This window comes from Macrosteles quadrilineatus, unplaced genomic scaffold (assembly GCF_028750875.1).
Source record: "Macrosteles quadrilineatus isolate MER2022 unplaced genomic scaffold, UCM_ALF_1.0 Scaffold_1__1_contigs__length_201487025, whole genome shotgun sequence".
In the NCBI taxonomy this organism is placed as follows: Eukaryota; Metazoa; Arthropoda; class Insecta; order Hemiptera; family Cicadellidae; genus Macrosteles; species Macrosteles quadrilineatus.
In genome coordinates, this window is record NW_026542594.1 from 138,340,736 (window position 1) to 138,364,016 (window position 23,281).

General features: G+C 35.1%; 1 protein-coding gene across 3 annotated transcripts in view; it reads right to left on the reverse strand.

Annotated features, from left to right (window-relative positions):
- The window catches only part of LOC128985606 (BTB/POZ domain-containing protein KCTD3), a 135,049-nt gene that overhangs the window by 37,282 nt on the left and 74,486 nt on the right, over positions 1 to 23,281 (reverse strand). For all 3 annotated transcript variants that reach the window (XM_054405252.1, XM_054405244.1, XM_054405263.1), the window contains exons 6-7: positions 15,785 to 15,988; positions 6,032 to 6,148 (exon numbers count right to left, since the gene is read on the reverse strand). In XM_054405252.1, coding sequence (XP_054261227.1) covers positions 6,032 to 6,148; positions 15,785 to 15,988 — 321 coding nt within the window. The remainder of the gene's footprint in view (positions 1 to 6,031; positions 6,149 to 15,784; positions 15,989 to 23,281) is intronic.

A 23,281-nucleotide genomic window follows, 5' to 3' on the forward strand; every position in this document is an offset into this window, starting at 1 on the left:
GCTTTATGCAAAACTAAACTAATTAACTATAACTAATTAACTATATAAATGTGTAAAAGGTTGTTCCTATCTAATTAGTCCTGGAATTAGCAGACATAGGCTGTGCCTGTGCGTCTGCTAAGTTTCTATAAAGATTGAATGAAGTTAAAGTGGTGCAATTTAGTTTTATTATTTTGTATGAGTGAAAAGTATAATTAAATGAATTTCAGCAGTTAAAAAATAGTAATGTAATAAGTGACAGTACTCTACAACGAAAAAGAACATGCAATAATAATAAGAACATGCAATAAATATCAATAGAAGCGTCGGAGAGAGAGTGGCTAGGGTGTGCTGTCAATGTCGAGGTCAAAGTCAAGTCAATGGTCAAGTCAAGGGTCGCGGGCCGATCCCGTCGCGCCGGTAAGATGAAGTAATAATAAGATCAGCCTCGTCCGTATTTAAATTAAGTAGCCATTCTTTAACAAGACGTTTAAAAGAGACAATAGAATCAAATAAATTTAATTCAGAATAGTATTTACAAAAATTTTGAAAAACTATGTGAGATATATAAAAAGAATTTGTTGTTGAAAAAGTGTTGTATACCTGAAGTGTAGTAATGTGGACTTGAGATGAGTATCTGGTGTTATGAGAATGTGAGTTTTCATTAAATATTCTAGTGCAATTCTTGAAAATGTTAATTAGTAAACATTTGATATACAGTTTGCGAACTGTAAGAATTGATGTTTCCTTAAATAGGGTGTCAGACGGAAATCATTTAGATTTACCAAAACCAATCTTTAAAAGTGACCTATGAGCAATATTTAGAGGTTCGAGCAAACTTTTAAAACATCCCCCCCCAGGCTATAATCCCAAATGAAAGCAAAGATTGGACGTAAGCAAAGTAGGCAATTTTAATTTCTTTTAAGGTTAGAATTCCATTCATTTGTCTGAAGGCAAACATGTATTTCCTGACCTTACTCCTTACACTTTGAATATGTTCAGCCCACTTCAGCCGACGGTCAAAAATTACACCCAAGTATTTATATGAAGCTACCTCTTCAATAGCTTCGCAATTACAAGACAAGTTAAGGAAATCACTACTGTACAAGAATGAATTGTTAGGTTTTGTAAATTATAATCTGTGTTTTTACTAATAGAAATAGGCATAAATTTTGTTTTTGATATGTTTAAGGAAAGAATATTTTGGTCTAACCATTTTTTTATAACCATTAGATCATGTTGCGCTTTTTCTCGCACCTCGGGCCACGACTTCTCCTCCAGGAAAATTAGTGTATCGTCAGCAAACAAAAATAACTTTCCAAAAACATTGATTCTCGATATATTATTAATATATATTAAGAAAAGAATAGGCCCTAAATTACTTCCCTGGACCACCCCATAATCGACAGGCTATATAGGATCACTGTCTGTACCACAAATTGTAACAAATTGAGCTCTGTTTGAAAGATAACTCTTGAACCATTCCAAAGCACTGCCGCAAACTCCAATTGTTTTTAACTTGTTGAGAAGTTTTAAACGATCTACAGAATCAAATGCTTTTTTGAGGTCAAAAAATATTAATATAGATCGTTTTTTGTTGGAAATGGTATCGTACAACTCTTTGTTTACATCAAAAAGAATATCTGAAATATTTTTGTCGTGACGGAAACCGTACTGATGCTCACTGAGAATGTTATTAGAATGAAGATAAGCAACCAACTGATCTTTGACAGCCTTTTCAATTATCTTAGTAAAAATACTCAACAATGAGATTGGGCGAAAATTGTTTTTATTGGTGATTTCGTTGGATTTATATAATGGAAAGACTTTAGCCAATTTGTAACAATCAGGAAAAGTTCCTGAAGTTATGCTTAAATTAACAATGTGTAAAAGTGGAAAGCAGAGGATATGAAAATTTGCTTTAAGGACATCGGCTGAAATACCATCGTAACCAGGCGCGGAACCACCCCGCAGGCCGCAGAAGTAGCGTTGTAAGTCATGTGCAGTGATCGGTTGAAGCGTAAACGTCGTGTCGAGTTGGTAGTCACAGTCATCAACCAAAAGGGCCCAACTTGGGTCTAGTTTATAATATTTTAGTTGACTCTTTTAAAGTCAGCAGAAATTGTGACTGTTATTACCCTTGAAATAATGTTTGTGTAGTACTTTGCAATCCTACCAATGCTTATAGAATCATAAGATTACAATTTTCTGGTTAGAATATGTCGCATAGAGTGGTGACTACTGTATCTTTTTGGTTTGCTTGTAAAACAGGATCAACAGAGATTTTCCATCGACTTAAACAATACGATACTCTTAAATTGTTCATTGCAATAACAAAATATCACACAGTTTGATGAATATTTGTGTGTAAAACGCATACCCAGTACATCTGTATTCTATCTATTTTACCTTTTATTTTTCCAAGACTTTATAGAAAATCACGCATTTCGTGATCAGTGAAGAAAGGCTGTATCCCATGTGTTTTATAGGTAAAGAAGACAAGGGCGGTCCTAGACATATATTTTGGGGGTTCACCGGGGGCCTGGGGGTCATGGAATACCCCCCAAAAAGGAGGGGGGTCCTGGGGTTCCCCCCGGGAATAACATATATATAAATAAATATAGGCTATACAGGGTGATCAACTCAAGGAGGCCACCATTGGGATATCGGAAACGGTAAGAATTAGAGAAAACATTAAATGGAGGACATTCCTTTATTTTTTGTGGTAGTTAAAAATATGATTTTAGTTTTTTGAAATCCAGCCGCCATTTTCCAAAATCAGCAAACAAAAATTCCAAAATGTCATTTCCAAAATGGCGGCCAAATTTGAAATTTCTTATGGAACACCCTATATTTAATCATGTTTTCGGATAGAATAGGCAATTTAAAAACTTTTTTATCCTTGACATTTTTTCGATAAACCCACTCGTTAAGGAAATACAGCCTATGGAAAAATGACTTCCGGTGTACATTTTACATCATGTAGGTTTTACAGTAAGTTTATAGCAAAAATGCGAAGAGTAAAAAAGTCTTACAATTGCATCCACATTCCAAAAAGACCATAAAATTTATTAAAAATATAAATTATAGTATTTCAAAAATGGCGGCAAACTTGAAAAGTGGAAAACTTTTTATTTTATAGTCTTTAAGGAATGTAGATGCAGTTCTAAGATTAATTTCCTTTTTGCAATTTTGCTCTAAACTTACAGGTTTAGGAGCTACATGGTGTAAAATGTACACCGGAAGTCATTTTTCCTTAGGCTGTACTCCTAAAGGAGTGGGTTTATCGAAAAAATGTCAAGGCTAAAAAAGTTTTTAAATTGCATATTCTATCCGAAAACATGATAAAAAAACTAAAATCATATTTTTAACTGTCACAAAAAATAAAGGAATGTCCTCCATTTAAAGTTGTCTCTAATTCTTACCGTTTCCGATTTCCCAATGGTGGCCTCCTTGAGTCGATCAGCCTGTATATGAATTTTAACGGATGGGGTTTTTGGCCTCTGAGGTCCCTACTCAAACGAAAAATTAAATCGGTCCCGAGTCCAGGTGTTACCATAAGTACTACGGTAATAGCTTATTCCCAATATGGGAAATTCGCCAAAAACATAACAGTTAAAAAAAAGAACAATATTACATTCAACCAGCTGTTAGTTAAAACAAATTATATGGGACTAAAACAAATCGATGATTACAAAGATTCCTTTAAAAAATAATTTGAACATCCTACTATTGCATATTTAATTAATCTGCCATCCTCATGCCTAAGAATTGAATGGTCAGCATTACATCTATCTATCTATCTATATCTATCTATCTATCTATACTATTATAAAAAAGAGGTGGTTGCTGTGTGTATGGGAAAAGTAAACTCGAAAAATACTGGTCGGATTGGGCTGAAATTTGGCATGATGATAGCTCACATTCCCGATTAACATATAGGCATATTCTTATTTCAAAAATCCTTTCGGGCTCCGCCCCAGTGGCTCTGGAGTTTCCCATGTTAACCTTATGAGAAATGGAATTATTGAATCTTAACAGCTGTTTCAATTAAACAAGTTGGTTCTGTTCTATGATGTTCAATAGCATTAAAGTTACAAGGATTACCAACAGGGTGCAGCACTGTTATTTCTTTTATATTTATGACAACAGCTAATTTGCAACCAAAAGGTGAGTGAGCGTAACGAACGAACTTCAACCTGGAGGCGAGTTAGCGTAGCGAACGAGCTAACCTGAAGGCAAGTGAGCGCAGCGAACGAGCTCCAAACCTAAAGGTGAGTGAGCGTAGCGAACGAGCTCCAAACCTAAAGGTGAGTGAGCGTAGCAAACGAGCTCCAACCTAAAGGTGAGTGAGCGTAGCGAACAAACTTCAACCAGGACGTGATTGAGCCATGCGAACGAGATAATCTTGAAAATTAAGAAGTTAAACGGGGCAAAGCCCGCGGGTTACAGCTAGTATAGTATAAATAAGTCAACTCTAAATATGTCTTTAAATTTGTTTCCAAATGCTGAATTTGTGTCACAAATGCTGAATGTTTACAGCTGTTATGTTAAGCAAATTATATTGTACTAAAAGCTAGCTTAGAAGGTTAGCGTCGGCTGCTAGACTTTTTAAAAATTAAAACTTAAATTCCAAAAAACTGGGACCCTTAATTATAATTATGGCTTTGACATTCCCTAGTTCTCAAAATTATCTTTCTTTCAACACAAAAATAATGAAAATCCGTCGACTGGTTGATTCAGAATGTGAAAAAACCCCATTTACGTTTTAATAATATATATGATAGTTTGGACAGGTTTCAACCCTTCCGAGGCGTAATACATTTACACAGTTTGTGTGTAGATTACATTATAACTCATAGAATAGTTCTACAATTAAATGGATCTCCTTTTACAAACGTATATAATAACCAGAAATTTTCAGATCGTCCTTGCGTGTATTTCATGCCACAAATTTTAACGAAAGGCTTTTTATTACATAAACTATACCTATTTACAGTGTTGACCAAACAGTTGGCAAGAAGCATTAATAGATAAGCTATATACCAAATATGATAATTTTAGCTCTATTCTAATTATGACAAAACAGGAAGTAACTAAAAGCGAGTTTTGTTGGTGTAGTAAGCGTTGCAGGAGGTCTACTTTACACTGAATCGACGTTCACTTTTAATTGCTTTTGATCTTCCGGCACTGTTGACTCAGCGAAACTGAACTTGTATTTTACCGTATTTCGTTATATTAAAACTGCTGTTGCATTAGATTCCCAATGTGTCAATCGCTTTAACATGGACCACGTTTTTAACACAGACTGTATTATTTGACTTACTGGGACTTTTGATCTACAGACACTGCAAACATTGTAGTTTTTGACCTAGCGGCACAGGTATAAATTATTTGACCTTCCGGCACTGTTGACTTCCAGCAACATTCCCCTATTTTTTCGATTATTTTTGCGAAGACACTTAGCAGAGATAAAGGGCGATAATTGTTTTTATTGATGAAATCGTTAGATTTGTGCAAGGAAATACTTTTGATAACTTATAGCAATCAGGGAAAACTCCAGAAATTATGCTGTGATTGACAATATGAAGGAAGGGATCACATTGTACATTGAAGTTGCTTTTCAAGACTTCGGCCGAGACACCATCACAGCAACAGGGTAAGATTATCTTTATAATAGATAGAATACATTTTAAAAATCTATAAAAAATTAAACATTTAAAATTGTTATTGGCAGTACAGTACTAAAAAAATAGGGTTACACTACTGGTATGTTTAACAGACAGATCTCTTACATGCAGATCCCTTGTCAACTGAAAAGAAAATGATCTATCACAATTATTTTATGATTTACCAACTCTTAGTTACGTATAATTAAGCAGGCCTAGCCTATATGGAATGGAAACTTTAAAATTATGCATTGATAAACAGACAGCACTAAACATATTTTCAACTAATGTTTTAGATAAATGAAATAAATAATATTGATATCAATATGTCGAGAATATGAATTTACTACAAGAAACCAAACTTGAGAGCTCTTGATACTCACTTGTTTTAGGAGTGAGGTAGACAGAGATCGCTGTGATAGGGTCATGAGAAGGATCACGATACAACTCTGTCACCAGGAGATCATTGTCCTTCATGCGGAGAGGAAACTTCTGCATGTCTGCCAGTGAGGATAAAAAAAATCTTTATAGATTGGTTAACAAGACTTAGAATAGAATAGAATAGAAAAAGTGCTTTATTGATTAAACATGTTATGTACATGAAATAAAATACAGTCATTTTGTTCCATAACGCACATACATCAATGGTCATATGACTGTCTGCTGGGTTGGCATAATGTCCATTCTATATTTGACCCATATATCAACTTATGGAGCACTAAAAACAATACATAAAATAAAATCACCCTTCTTTAGGTAACTTATATACATACATATGTACCTACTGTCCCAAAAAGAATGGATCAAAAGTAAACTGGCATAAAACATTAATTTTAAAGATAAATACCCCCGCCGCAGCAAACCTGTCGTCTATGCGAATTTCCATTTGCCTGAATTGATTTTCAATTAATCTATTTATAACATTAGGTTTAACGAGTACCTAGGTTTGCTGCTACAAGGAAACTAAAAAAGTGTGTTTTTAAGTAAAATAATTATAGCTTAGTATAAAATCAATAAATTTGCCAAGTTTGATCAAAATATATCCATAAACTAGCAAACTACAACATTTTACAATATTCTCCATAAGAAAAACGTGGGAATTTTAAATTTAAAATTTTTTGAGTTTTCTCTGTATCCAATAACCGTACAAAAACACTTTGATATGCTTAATTAATTGTTTTGGGTGTAAAAAATGAGAAAAATCTATTTTTACCCCATAAACCCCCCCCCCCCCCCCCCGTTAAACTCTGTTCCCATAGTCCGATCATGGTGGTTCGCGAACTCATTCAAGTTTATCCTGCCTTACACCTTCAAACCAAATTTAATCAAAATCGGACAAAAATTACTTAAGTTATCGTCCGGACACACACACACACATATCTATATATATAAAAGGCAAAGCCCTCACTGACTGACTGACTCACTCACTCATCACTAATTCTCCCACTTCCCATTTACTTAGGAGGCTGAAATTTGGTACACTGATTCTTTAGGCATTAAATAGGAAAACTAAGTTGTTTTTATTCTGATCGGACTCTCGGGCTCCGCCCCAGTGGCTCTGGAGTTTCCCATGTTAACCTTATGAGTACTCATATTTAAATGGAATAAATGAATCTTAACAGCTGTTTCAATTAAGCAAGTTGGTTCTGTTCTATGATGTGCAATAGCATTAAAGTTACAAGGATTACCAACAGGGTGCAGCACTATTTTTTTTTTTTTTATTTATGACAACAGCTAATTTGCAACCAAAAGGTGAGTGAGCGTAGCGAACGAACTTCAACCTGGAGGCGAGTTAGCGTAGCGAACGAGCTAACGTGAAGGCAAGTGAGCGCAGCGAACGAGCTCCAATCTAAAGGTGAGTGAGCGTAGCGAACGAACTTCAACCACGACGAACGAACTTCGTGATTGAGCCATGCGAACGAGCTCATCTTGAAAATTAATAAGTTAAACGGGGCAAAGCCCGCGGGTACAGCTAGTATATATATACAGGGTTAGTAAAAAGTGTGGAGACCCCCTGTTATTTTTTTAACGGCCCGTACTAGAAAAACTAAACTCGGCACATCTTTATGGCATGTTATGAAGTACTTTTTGGGCATAACCGCCACTTGGTGTACATCCCCAAAATGGGGGATTTTGTTACATTTAACTTACAGCTTTCCAAGTCTGGAGACCCCCTGTAAATTTTGTAACGGCTCACACTAGGAAAACTAAACTCTACACACCTTTTTGGCATGTTATGAAGTACTTTTTAAGCCTAATTGGTTCCCAAACCCAAAATGGGGGATTTTGGGGGAACTCTTAAATGTTAAGCCCCATCGAGTGACCCTCATTTTGAAGGTCATAATAAAAGAAAACTAACAACGCAAACTAGAGGTCTCTATCTTAACACAGTAAAATATGGCAGCCAATTGAATATAACATTGCAAGCTATTTCTGATTTCTAAAGATTTCAATCAGCTTCAATTTTTTACTGGATTGAGATAGAAACCTCTAGTTTGCGTTGTTAGTTTTCTTTTACCAGGACCTTCAAAATGAGGGGTCACTCAATGGGGCTTATGATGTAACATTTTTTGAGATCCCCCCAAAATCCCTCATTTTGGGTTTAGGAACCAAGTGGCTATTAATCTTAAAAAGTACTTCATAACATGCCATAAAAAGTGTGTCGAGTTTAGATTTCCTAGTATGAGCCGTAACAAAATTTACAGGGGGTCTCCAGACTTGGAAAGCTGTAAGTTAAATGTAACTTCTGAGAATATCAATTGGCTGCCATTTTTTACTGGATTGAGATAGAGACCTCTAGTTTGCGTTGTTGGTTTTCTTTTACTAGGACCTTCACAATGAGGGGTCACTCGTTGGGTCTTTCCATTTGAAATTTTTGAGTTTCCCCCAAAATCCCCCATTTTGGGGATGTACACCAAGTGGCGGTTATGCCCAAAAAGTACTTCATAACATGCCATAAAGGTGTGCCGAGTTTAGTTTTTCTAGTATGGGCCGTTAAAAAAATAACAGGGGTGTGCCAAAGGCATGGATTAAATTAAAATATTAAATGTCAGCTGGTTAGAATTGATTATAAGCATCTAGACTGCCAGTGCAACTCCTAGGATCGTAGGATCGTGGATCAGATCGAAAAACCCCCCACCACCGCTCAGTGCCGATGGCGTGACGTCAACCATTACTGCAACGATACGGAACTGAGTCATGAGCCTTTGTGGTGTAGTGGATAGCGTGTCGGGCTGATAATCTGAAGGTGCCGAGTTCGTATCCCACCGGGATCTCTAACTTTTTGTCAACAATTTTTTTCATATCAGCAAGTTTGGTTGGTTTGGTTAGGTTATGACAGTTTAATTTTATAATTAAAAGATTGTAAAATTGAATTTGAGACATTTATAATTTTATTTTTAGAACAGAGCTATTTTTCAATTAGTAAACCTTCCTTCGAGTTTATCATTATCAGCAAGTTTGGTTAGTTTGGTTAGGTTATGATAGTTTAATTATATTTAATTCAAATTTAATCTACAAATTATACGTTTTGACAGCGACAGTGATACAGATAACAAATTTCCGCCAACAGTTAGATAAGCTATGCTGATGCGCCGGTATGATTCGGAAGCGTACGACATGGTGCGGTGGTGGGGGGTGATCTACTGATCTGATCCACGATCCTCGGGCTCGGAGTTGCACTGGCAGTCTAGACGCTAGTGAATTGATTTGTTATTGTTTTGAACTTATAATTGTTACTATGGAAATATAAAAACTTTGGATCAAACTCTCTCAACTTATTTCAGTTTTATCAAACTTTTAATTTTATAAAACTAACAAACTTAGACTTTAACAACTAACTATTTGACATGGTAGCAGAGCTGCGACAATCCACCTGTAACTGATCTTTTTTACACAAATTTTAACCCTACAACTTCAACTGTACTTTGAACATGACGACTCGACTGAGGAAGAAGGCTGCCATTCTCACGTCGCGTGTGAAAACTACCCTTTCAGAGGCGACTACACTGCTTTACGCCGAGGACCCTTCGAGGAACTGCTTGCTGACTGTGAATGGCAAAGTTGTACGAGTCCCAGAACTCTTGCCATTTAAGAATGTTACCTTCAAACATGGGAAGGATTAGTTTAGGCAGTTGTACTAAACTGCGTGGATTTTCCAACACTGGCTCGGAAGAAAGACCATTTGAATTATTGGCATGATCATTGATAGCTTTCGTGTTGAACAGCTAGTGAACAGCTAGTGACGCTGGGAACTCTGCAAGGCTATTCAGCTCGCCTAGAAGCCTTGATGGAACAGATTGACCTAGACACAGCCAACGAGTCGGCAAATGTGGAGGGTACCGACGACGCCGAGGACCTTTTTGGTATCGTACTTGACAGTGAGCAAGTAATATCAACCTTGAAGGTAAGACTTGAAGAAGCCTTCAACACGAAAGCTATCAATGATCATGCCAATAATTCAAATGGTCTTTCTTCCGAGCCAGTGTTGGAAAATCCACGCAGTTTTGTACAACTGCCTAAACTAATCCTTCCCATGTTTGAAAGTAACATTCTTAAATGGCAAGAGTTCTGGGACTCGTACAACTCTGCCATTCACAGTCAGCAATATTTAACTAAAGTAGATAAATTCAATTATCTTAACTCCCTTTTGCATGGAGAGGCCAAACTATGCATTGCTGGTCTACAATTATCTGCTGACAATTATGACGTTGCCATTTCTTTACTCCAAGAAAGATTCATTCCGGTATGTTTTTTCCTTCGTGATGGCATTATTAATGTTATTCTTAGGTTGACGGTTACTCATCACTAAAATAAATTAATCACAATTTACTAAAAAATGTCGAGGTATATTTCAAGTTTACATCAAAACTCATCTTCAGCCTCTAGTAACAACATATCAAGTAAATAAACTATGATTTATAATGAAAGAGATATAATAATACAAGAAAGATTTGCTAACAAACAACTCATAATCAATTCACATAACAAAGCCTTGATGGACTTAAGTCCCTTAAAATCGAACGACATTGGAAAACTTAGGAACTTATTCGATGTTATTGACAAACACATCAGGTGTCTACAAAACTTAGGCGAAAATACCAACTCAAATTTCTTTTTTTCTCTGATTATGAGGAAAGTTCCTCTGGATATAGTTATAAAAGTAGAAGAAAACAACGTAGATAATACTCTTGATGCCACTAAATTATGTAGTATAGGAAGAAATATAATCGTAGCTAGAGAAAAGTCACAACTGTTATTAGGTTTTGGATCAACAAAAACTTCCATCTCACCATCAGAAAACGGAAACTACTTTTGTACCTCAGAAAAAGGTAATTTTTCAACTACCCAGGCCCTTCCATCGACCGAAAACAGAACTGCAACCTGTATTTTCTGCAAAGACGCCCACTGGAACGACCAATGCCAGAAGTACAAAACTTTAGAAGAAAGAAAAAGTAAGGTTAAAGGTCTCTGTTTTATTTGCCTGAAGAATGGCCACAACTTAAAAGATTGTAAGGTAAGCAAACCTTGTATATATTGCAAACAAAGGAAGAACCATCATAGAAGTCTTTGTCCCAAAAGATTTTCACAGTCTCTTAAGCCTCCCGAAAATTGTGCTGTCAATCCCGAAGTCTGTAGCGAACCTTCTCTTGTTACGGTTAATGAAAATGTGATTTTGCAAACGGCTAAGGTTTATTTGACGAGTAATGGCTTGACAGAGCCTGCTAAAGTTTTGTTTGATACCGGGAGTCAAAGATCTTAGATTTGCACTAATATTGCATCAAAACTTAAACTAAAGAGCAATAACACTCAAGTTTTATATGTATTTAACCTTTGGTAATAAAGATGCAAAAACCTTTGAAACACAAAATGTAACTACCGGACTCATACTAAGTGATGGTAAGGTTTTCAATCTCAGTTGTAATGTAGTGCCCCAAATCACGGGAAAGTTAAGCAGTACCTCTAGTATTGATGTTTCCCAGATACAATCACGGTTTCCATCCCTTACTTTTGCCGAGGGTCAAAATGAGGACTCAGTCATCGACTTGTTAATAGGAAATTATTTTTATTTTGACCTCGTAACTAATGAAAAGATCGAAGTATACTCTGGTTTGTATCTAATAAGATCTAAGGTTGGTTGGATTTTAAGTGGGAGGGAAAAATCCCCAAATGATGCAAAATCAAACACTTACACAACGTCCTTCCTCACTATGTCACAACCTACAAATGTTTTTAATTTAAGGAATCATTTTGTGGAACCAGACTCACCGTTTGTACAAGATTTGCATATTAAGGACCTATGGAGTTTGGATAATATAGGGATTTGTGATTGCCCTCATCAAAATGATGATGATATAGCTTTGGGCCAGTTCAATGAAACTATTAAGCTTGAAAATAGTAGGTATTTGCCATTTGGTTGGTTGGCCTTGGAAGGAATATCCCCCTGACTTACCAAAAAACTTCAATTTGTCACTTTCAAAACTTAACTCACTTTTGTACCGTTTTAAAAACAATTCTAGTGTGTTTGAAGAGTACGATAAAACAGTCAAGAATCAACTCTGTAACGGAATTATTGAAAAAGCTCCTCCTAACGATGATTTAACGGTTTGTCACTATATCCCACACCACCCAGAAAATGAATGGCCACGAAATGACTTAAATCAAATCACTTCAATGTCAGAACAAACTTATCAAGACGCATTGAACACTTGTGAACTTCCCACGCCTAACCAAGAAGTTATGGCTGCAACTCAAGAAACCACAAGTAAAGGAAGTCCTTTTGACATTGATTTTACAAAGTTCTCGTCTCTAGATAAACTAATTCGAACGACAGCATATTGCAAACGAGCTATTAAAGCATTCAAGAAACTTTCAACTCCATTTACATCCAACAAATTGAACTTCGAAGAGCTTCATGAGTCTACTTTATGTTGGTTGAGGTACATACAAAACTTACATTTCGGCCCTAGTATTAAAAGCTTAAAACTTGGCAGGACTGATCATCTCCAAAAACAGTTAGGGTTGTTTTTGGGTGAATATGGAATATTGAGATGCAGAGGAAGACTTCATAATGCTTATCTATCATCAGAAATAAAATTTCCTGTGCTGTTACCTAAAAATTACCACTTTACCAATTTGGTAATAAATGACTATCATGTTAAACTACAACATGTTGGTGTTCAACATACTTTATCAGAAGTCCGAAGACACTGTTGGATTATTCAAGGAAGATCTCAAGTGTCTAAGATTATCAGACGATGCAAGAAATGCAGAAGATGGGATGGAGGTCCATTCAAAATGCCGTCTTTCTCTCCCCTACCACTGGAAAGTGTTACCCAAAATATGCCTTTTTCATACACTGGTCTAGATAACTTTGGTCCGTTGTACGTGAAGAACAATGAACTCACTGATGACTCAAGAAAGGTATATGGTTGTATTTTCACATGCTTAACTGTTAGAGCTATTCACCTAGAACTGGTCAGTGATATGACGTCAAGTGAATTCTTGTTGGCTTTGAAGCGATTTGTAACTAGAAGTGAGGAAATTTTAGTTTTTGTCCTTCGCCCGGAGTGTGCCAAAGGCATGGATTAAATTAATATATTAAATGTCAGCTGGTTATAATTGATTTGTTATTGTTTTGAACTTATAATTGTTACTATGGAAATATAAAAACTGTGGATCAAACTCTCTCAACTTATTTCAGTTTTATCAAACTTTTAATCTTATATCTCCACACTTTTTACTAACCCTGTATATGTATATATAACTTATATATAAATTTGAACGAATGGTGTTTTTGGCCTCTGGGGACATCAAAATGAAAAAGTAAATCGGTCCCGGGCCTAGGTCTTGAGACCTACAGTATAGGGAAATTCGCTAAAAGTTAACTTTGTATAAAATGTTTTCCTTATCTTCCTAAGTTTCTTCTAACGTGGTTTTAACGCCTAACCTTTACATGTTCTCCGTTATTTCCAACTCTGATCACACATTAGCAAAACTATTATATATAAACCTTCGCAAATACAGTATCTGACAGTTTCGAGCCAATACAAATATGCTTCGCAATTAAATGTCACCCGGATTTTACATGTAAAATGATTTTAAATGATCACATAAGTGCCCAGCTCAGTGACGAAAATGAGCTGCTGATTCTTCACAGGAGTTATTCCAAAAAAGACGGAACGAGCCATATGACTGCTCCATCCAAGGAAATGGCATCCGTAACATGATTCAAGATTCAAGATTCTTTATTTCCAATAATGTACAATAAATAAAAAGTGACATATTTTATAAAAGGAAAAAATATTCCTCACAAGACTACACGTCTGTGTGTGAGGAAGAGTCCATGGCACTCGCTGGTCACTCTTAAAAAATATATACACTTACATAAAACAACTTTTCTAGTTAACAATATATAACTTATTCATTAAGTAAAATTCAGTATTGTACGTAAAAAGAAAGGCAAAAGTTCTTTTAAAAACCTTAGTAATTTGATGTGAGTTTAAAATCATGATAGACCTTCATGTGAGTGAATTATATACAGAAGAAAAAAAACTAAAATGCATTCGGATTCCTGTATAGCTTACAATTAATTGTGGCATTTCAATATTGACAAATAACTTTTTAATTGCGTAATGTGTGGATAAAATTATGTTATATGTGTTAGAGGCAGTTGTTGCCCGTTCGTATTCATTGCAATCGCTTTGTAGGGACAGCTCGACCGGTGAGGGAGAGGCCGGTTGCTGGGAGAAGTGACGATGAGTAGGGGGGGGACTGATGCGCGAGCGCGGTACACAGACTACCTTACCACAGCGTGTCTCAACGCAGACTAAGCTCAGCGGCGTACTGCATTACCATTGACTACCACGACCCAAGCGTCAGCGGCCCGAACTACGTCGTCAAAAGCGGTACCGTCTAATAGTATAGCGGTGGGCTCTCTGGTTAAGGTTAAAACTAACTACATAGTAATAAGCACATGGTTTTTCTAGAAAAATATATTATTTTGAAAATTTTATGTTGACAAATAAATGTTGCAGAGCAGGTTGAGTGAATGTATGTTTGTGTAACAGAGGTTTATTACGCCCGTCCGCCTAATTATCCCACCAATTCCAATGGTGAACACGGACCATTTTTCCTCCACAAAGCGCGCTATTAAGTAGAGCATTATACCATATACATCGATGGCCAGGGCAGGGGGTTGGTACCGCGCGGACTCGTGGCAGTGCGCGAATGGTGACGGCTAAAATAACAACGTTTTTAGAACGGCATGAACACTAATCACGCACTGAATTATGTTGTTGCTATGTTATTATGTTCGTCTTGTAACATAATTAGAAGGATTTTAAAATTGTACACCTAATAATGATAATAAAAAAAATTAGAAAAATATGTGTGTATATTAAATAAAGAAAAAAAGGAAACATGAAAAAAAGTTAAGAATATCACAAACAAAACATTGAACTGTTTACAAGTAAAAAGGTAAACAAACAAATAAGCGCTGACAGCGATTTTTTGTGACAGCCGGTAAAACTGACCAATGTTATAAGAAAAGAGCCCCCTCACCCCTCCCGTTTATTTTAGTTTATCTATCTTTGAGATCGGCGAGCGATATGATTGATCTTTCACTAACCCCCAGACAAAAATAAATCACTCCACTTTCGTCTCAATAAACCATTCCAAACACTGTGCTTTAATTTAAACTGCATTTCCATATTGCAACTGTATGTTTTGAAAATTCAAATGTGCCAACAACTATGGAACTGCTGATTACTGTTGAAAGGTACTAAAAAAACTTAGAGATGCAAGATTTGAAATGAGCCATAATTGACTTTTCTACGACCCTTGGTAACACGTATATTAACACGTTTGCTCCGACGTGGCTACCGGTGGCACATAAATGAAATTTCAGTCAAAAAAATTTGTGTACAAATTACCATAGACCAAAAAGAAAACTAAATTGTTATAGGAATAGATGTAATTAATTATTTATCAACTTTACAGTTTACTTGTACAGTTTCAGTAACAAAGTAAGATAATAATTATGATAATTAGTAAAAACGCTATTGACTAGTGAAATATAAAAGCCCTAAAATGAAATATAGGCAAATACAGCATTGTTGTGTTGTTACAGTCCTTACCTATGTAGTATATAGATCCATTGTTGCAGCCCAGCAGTAAAAAGGAACCAGCCACATCGAAGGATGATATCGGCACAACATCCTGTATCTGCCAGTGCTGTGTCATGGCGTGCCACACTCCTATCTTACCAGTGGGAGACAGAGCCACCAGCTGACTGCCAATGAAGAACAGGTACTCCACTCTCACATTCAGATTGAATGTACCTGCAAATGTCATCAACAACTGATGAGATAAAATACAGTAAATACACCTATCCAAAGAACAAGCCAACAGCTAGCTATACTTATATAATGATTAAATAATAGTGAACATCTTGCATGAATTCAAGCAATTGCAAACTATTACAGGAGTTATTTGATAACCAATAAAACTCATAATTTCCGATAAGTTTAAAAGAGTCAACTAAAATATTTATTTAACTAATGGAAATACTAACAATGTCCATACTAGTTCGATATAATCAAAATTTCTTGTAGATATTTTATAATTTTTTAAAAGCTGATCTTGTTTTAAGAGTTTTCTACAAATTTTTCCCACTCATAGCCACATTAGGTTGTCCATGATTATATTCGTCATTAGGGGTGTGCGAAGCAGCAAGAAATTTTCGATTCGAAGCAACGATTCGATTCAAAAGATTTTCGATTCGATTCGATGCAACTCGATTCGAAGCAATACGGTATTTTTCTATTCATAATTGTCAATTGAGTGGATTAACAATAATTAAAATTTACCACATTTGTGTAATGCAAATTTTTGTTGATGTGGTATTAGGCCTATTCATACTTAACATATGAATTTTAGGTGAAAAAATATTTATTTTCAATCATAGGGATTAGAATAACCTGTGAGCTGGTTTACTTGCCTATTTCATAATTTTTACTTGGAATTGGCTCAATTGCAAGAAAGAAGAAAATATTTTTTTATCAAGACATTAATTCTCATTTTAATAACTGTTTAAATAACTAAATAGGTACCGTCAGCTAAATTACAACAAATTTGAATGGAACTTAATATAAAAAGACCATTAAGAAATAAATTTAGCCTACATATCCTGTGGACCTGCTTCAGGACTGCAAGCAAGAAGAAAATAAAAATAATATGTTTCCACCATGCAATATGTATCATTCATTCCTTGCCTCCTAACCTCCTTAGTATAATAACCTCACACTTACATTATTTGTTACATCATCATAAATAAAGAATTATCTATTATTGGCATCAGTTAGTAGGCTTACAGCTTTACATAGGCATTATTTTTTATAGGACCTAAAAAAGTCCTAAAAGTGTACTAAGCAACATGACAAGTGGAGAACTCATTGAAGAAAAGATATTGTGTAAACTAATTTAGGCCCTACTATAAAACTAAAAAACAGTAAATAACACACAAACATTGTTTATGGTATAATTATTAAGGACTGTAAAAAATGCATATCATGTCATACAGTAGTATAGACCTACTGCAAGAGATTAAAATCCTAAAACAACTGATTTTGATAGCTAATGAATGAAATAAAAATCCATAAAATAAAGCCAAACAAAATCACAATTAATTAGGTACCCGAAAAGTAACTCTTAAATAATATAAAGTAGATTAAAATAATATTAAATCAAGAGATAAGAAAGTTAAATGCTAACTTCTAATGCCCTTGGCAACACAGGTCAATGTTTTTAAACTACCCTCAATGTTTTTGGAACAGCAGGGTCTTTTTCTCTGAAGGAAGGGTAGTAGTATGTCAACAAAAACAATGAATCACTCTCCCCAGCCAAGCCCAGGCAACGATGTGTGCATTCAAGGTCATAGACCCTACCCCTCCCCTCTTACACCACCCGGTTGCTACCCAGTTGCTTCAATTGCTGACAAAATGCAAGTGATGAAACAAGGAAGTAGAGACAAAAAAATATATTTCTTTATTCAAAAACAAAACTGTTACAGATCATTTTCAAAGAAATTAATTCATTGTAATTTGTGAGTTGTAAATATTGTATTGGATCTTAGAAATATATTTTTTTAACCCCATCTAACCAAGATACAGATCTGTTCACTATATCAGATATTTATTTTGTTTATAATTTATTATGTAAAATACTAAAATATATTTTAAATTAGGTATGGAATAAATAATAAATGATTAAACTAGTATGTCTGGATAAATAGTCTATTCTTTTGACTTTGTTTTCTTTGCACTGTTAGTGTTGCGTAACAGCTTTTGTCTTGTCAATCTTGTCAGTAGACGACTAGACTAGCTCTGGCTAGTGGCAGTGCGGCAATTGCTCTGTTGTGTCTTTATTCGTGAGCCAACTTACTAATCTTTAATTCTCATTTGAACATTTTAATTCCTCTGTAATAATAGATATAATAATATAAGAGTGTTTCTTTGGAAATAAATTATTTTTTTTTTTTCTCTTGCCCGAACAAAAATTGGGACCGGCAGACCACTAACAAAAATACCAAATGTATCAGTCTATAACATTAATCTTACTAGTTAAGTATTAAGTAACAATTTTTCAGACTTATTTTTAAAATCATTTTGGAGTGACCTATCTTGTTTTGGCTAAGTTTACAGTAGTAAAATATTTTTCACACTGCTTACATCAAGACAAAAAACAAAACCTCTCATCATTTGCAATGTCAAAACGAAAAAATATAAAACAATTAAAGCTATATTTAATGCAAAGAATGTATTAAATAAGAACGCCTTCGTAAAGGAAACGCAACAGCAACGCGCTCCTGTATTGCGGGTATTGCGTTGACTTTCTGCAGGCGTTTTTCGTATATGGATACTGACTCCCTCATGAATCGAATCGTTTTTTGACCACCACTGAATCGAATCGCGATTCGATGCATCGAATCGAATCGAATCGAAATTTCGATGCATTTTCGATGCATCGCACACCCCTATTCGTCATTGATAACGTGCCTGCATGGTACCACCATTGTCGCCAAAATGTTTATGAATTTCTGTAATAAAAAAAATAGCGATAAAATTTGTTCACATTACTTAAGAACTACCTGATTTCCTGCATAACCACTCTGTCACAATTTTATTTCCTTCAGTTGGTATTCTTTTGGTTAGTTGCTGTAATAACGTCAATTATATTTACCTGAGAAAATGCAAAGTTTAAAGGCCTGTTGTTGTTCAGATGTTTTTTTATGTTTTCCTTAACTGTGAATAGTAATTGAATCTTTCAATGAAAGTTTTAGTAAAGGTTTCTTGGATGTAGTCATATTCTTCTAAAATCACTTGACTTTTATGAAAACATAGGCATATATTTAATGTCTTTGCCGTACCAGTTTTATTTAGCCTTAGGGGTTTCCTCTGCAATATATCATAAATGTTATCCATGTTTCCTAATAAAATTGAGAGCACTTCCGCTAACATCCTTGTTTATCGTTTGTAGGAATCTTCAACTTGTAGGCGTTCTTAATTACAGTAGACTCCCTCTAGTTCGGCTTCGGTTGGATCGGCCGCCGGATGGTCCGGCCCGGTCTCAGGGGGACAAGTCATATGTCACGGGCGAATGACCTTCGACAGGATTGAACTTGAACGTTTAGTTTCCGGCCATAGAAGTAAACAATTCATGTCAGTTTAGTTTACGGGTGCTTCTGTGGGTGAATTGTTGCATATTACAGATATTACCTATGTAAAACTATGTTACATAACCTCAAAAATACCAAGAACATTTTTTATAAATAATTTTTCTTTGGTCTAATATGTTGAAATGCAGTGTATAATTAAATATTTTGGACCACTTTTTTATGCAGTAGGTTCCCCCATTATTGTTTTTGAAACACCACCGTTTATTTGACAAAAATAAATTAAAGCAAAACAACGAAATAGCCATCGTTAGCTTCAAGGTCAAGCTATCGCTTGCAGTGACAATCTGCTCACACAAACCTATGTCTGCTGTGCACTTGCTTGCTATCTCACAACAGTTTGTGATTGGGTGATTAGTAACCATGGCAACTTGTTGAATGTGTGGATGAAGAGAAACCAAAAAGGCAAAGAAAGAATAGAAGAACAAAGAAGAAAGAATAAGCGGTGTTTTACGTCATCCAATGTTATCTTTATCCTATTTTACGACTGTCCTTATTATCTTTAAGACTAAGTACTATGATTTTATGCTGTTTTATGAACCGTCTAATGTTTTTATCGACATTCTTATGTTCTGAAACAACATTTAGTAGTAGCCTATGCTGACTACGGTAGCTTGCAGTACTAGACTTTCTATTGTTCTGTTCTTTACGTGATTTATTGCTGTACGTACAGTGTTGTGTAATTTTTGTTTTGATTGAGTAAGCGTGATTTTAAACGTTTCAGTTTTTATTACTAAACCAAGGTTATTGACTCTACATATCACGATTGCGCAATACTATCATTTGTATTTTGATTATGTAAAATGCACTAAATCCGGTTAGTCCGGCCGTTTTGTAGTTCGGCCAGTGGTCCGGTCCCGAGGTGGCCGAACTAGAGAGAGTCTACTGTATATAAAGAACAATACTGGATTCTTTAAAAAACATTATCCCTATTTATTCTACTTTGTGGCGTTCTATGATTGTTCTATGTTTCCATAGTTTGCAAATCGGTTTTTTCAAGGATTGCTCAAGAAATACAGTAATGGGTCAATTCATATATCTTATTTGGTGAAATACCTATATAAAATTGTCCAAGCTTTCTCGATTTTTTTATGATATGTACGCAAACCCAAATTCAAATAGTTAATATTAAATTTCAACCAAATCAGTGTTTATACATGCTTTTCCTTGAATTGCAAAAATAAATACAGGCCTAAACAGCAAATAAATTATCCAGCTGATCATAATGTTAACAAATATGTTCTTCATAAGGATAACATAGGAACTTAAAAACCCACTATGGAAGAGCCCAAGTGACTTTTTAAAAAATTTAAGGTCAGTTTGCAAATCTACATGACACGCTCTTTTGAATGAGACGTTAATGGTCAAAATCGGTTAAGAAATGGCGGAGGAGTTCAAAGACAAATTTCGTGTTGGCTTAATAATTATATAGATTAATTATTGTACTAATTGCAGAGGCTACATATATTTTAACATTACATCATAACTGGGGGAATCACAGTGGAGCTCTGCAGCTCCTCTTTTTAATTAAAGAATAAGTTTTTCCTACAGTTACCTGAAAAACAGGCTTTCTTGAACTGACTACAGCACACAAAGTAGCTGATTCCTGCATTTACTTACTTTACCACACTCATTTAACTTCCCCACGCTCCAGTATTTCAACCAGACAACAAAAATACCCCCACCGCAGCAAACCTGCAGACTTAACAAATTTTCATTTGTCTGATTGGATTGACACTAAAATGTCTCCTTAAAAATATCACATTTATTCCCTATTTAAATAGAATTAGTTTAAGAGTAACTTACTTAGGTTTGCTGCAACAGAGAGGGTAAAAAAGTGTTTTTTTTTATGTTAATACTGTAGTTTAGTAATAAATGAATGTATTTTCCAAATTTGATCAAAATATGTTCATAAACAAGCAAACTACAACAGTTGACTTATTCTCCACAAAAATAAATGGGAATTTTAGATTTAAAATTTTTTGGAATTATCTCTGTAACCATTAGGTGCATAATAATGCTTCAATATACTAAATTATTTGTTTTTTTAAGCTCTACGAAATAGTTTGAAAAGAAATTGTGAAATTTTGTGTTTTTAGGGTCAATAATGGGAAAAACTTATTTTTACTCCATAAAACATCCCATAAACCTCCGTTGTTCCCATAGTCCGGTCATGCTGCTTTGCGAACTCGTTCAAATAAATGTAGGTTCACGCGTTTGTACCAAATTTCATCAAAATCGGATCATTTTTGCTTGAGTTATCTTGCTAACGGACACACACACACACATATATATATATATATATATATATATATATATTATTCTTGAGGATTTCTTGATAGGGTTATGATAATTGAGACATGAAACATTGCAAATTTTTGTTTAATACAAACGTTTTCAAGCAAAGAGAAATTAATGAAATATATAAAAATGAACAAAACAAACAAATATGAACTGTTTACAAATACAGTAGTTGAATTTTGAGAACATATGATTGAGTACAGATCAAAGAAAATAATCAAATCAGCCTAAACGAAAATTAAAATTCAGCTGAGTTGAATCACTTTTTTACTATCCTTAATTCAAACAACTTTGTTTTCAGTACCAACTGAGCCAATTCAGAATTTCTTAACCCTTCAAGACGGTTTGACGAGCGTTACTCGTAAGACACTGCTACGGTTTGACGAGTGCCGCTCGTCATGACATGACCCGATAAGTGGTGGTCTCTGACGACGATTTAGTGAACTATTTGGAACCCGGACTCTATGGAGCATGTTGTCCATTAGTTGTTTGACATTTTTCAGCTGTTATCGATCGCAGTAAGTGCGACAGAGACAGATGTATTGTTTGCAAACTTGAGTGTTGTTATGTTTGTTCGTCTCGGCGTCAACTGTTGGTACGTACTGACGTTCTCAATCGTTTTTTACGGTATAATCGTAATTATATAGCATAAAGTGGTGTTAAATTATATTTCAAGTTATAAACAAGTTAACAAGGTGATTGTTGATTCTTAGTTTTTGTTTGAAAATGTAATTTATGACGTGTGTTTGGGAAAGATGCGTGCGTGTTGTTGTGCAAGGTTAGGTTTGTGCTAGGTTATTCTGACAAAAAGATATAAGTTTTAATTTTAATGTTATTTTTACAAAAGTGAAATGGCAAGATCTAGTGAAATAGACCGTTGGATAGATGAAGATGAACACCTATTGTCGTCAGATGAAAGTGAGGAGGAGGAAATAGACTTCGCTCAACAGGAGGTAGGCCTAAAGGGTAACGTTGATTTTGATGATGGCGATGAGATTGGAATTGACATTGGAAACAATTTTGATGTTGATGATGAAATGGAAATTGATGATCCGGTTGTACAGGGAAATAGGAACATTGAAAATACAATTGAAAGTGTTGTACTAGGGGCTGGTGACTGCCCATTACCAAGACCTCAAGCCAAGCCCCAAATGGTTTGGGAAACTATGGAAGGCTACGAACCTAGCAGAGAACCCTTTAGGCCTAACAGGGAATCTGGGCCTAAAATACCCGCTAATAGTCCCCTAAGTATTTTTCAATTTTATTTTGATGATGATATTATGAATCTAATTGTAACAAGTACAAATCTTTATGCGGAACAGCAAAGGGCTAAGAAAGGAATGGTTTTTGCACGACAATCCAGAGACTGGGCTTGGCAGCCTGTTACAAAAAATGAGCTTTATATCTATTTTAGTATTGTCATGCTTATGGGTATTGATAAAAAACCAAGCCTTCGAACATATTACTGTAAAAATCCTCTGCTCAAAATCCCAATCTTTTCTAGTACCATGCCTTTCGAGCGTTTTCAAATGATTAGCAAATATTTACATTTCAGCGCTTCAATGCGACTATCGCAATTCCAAGGTCCAAAAAAACTTTT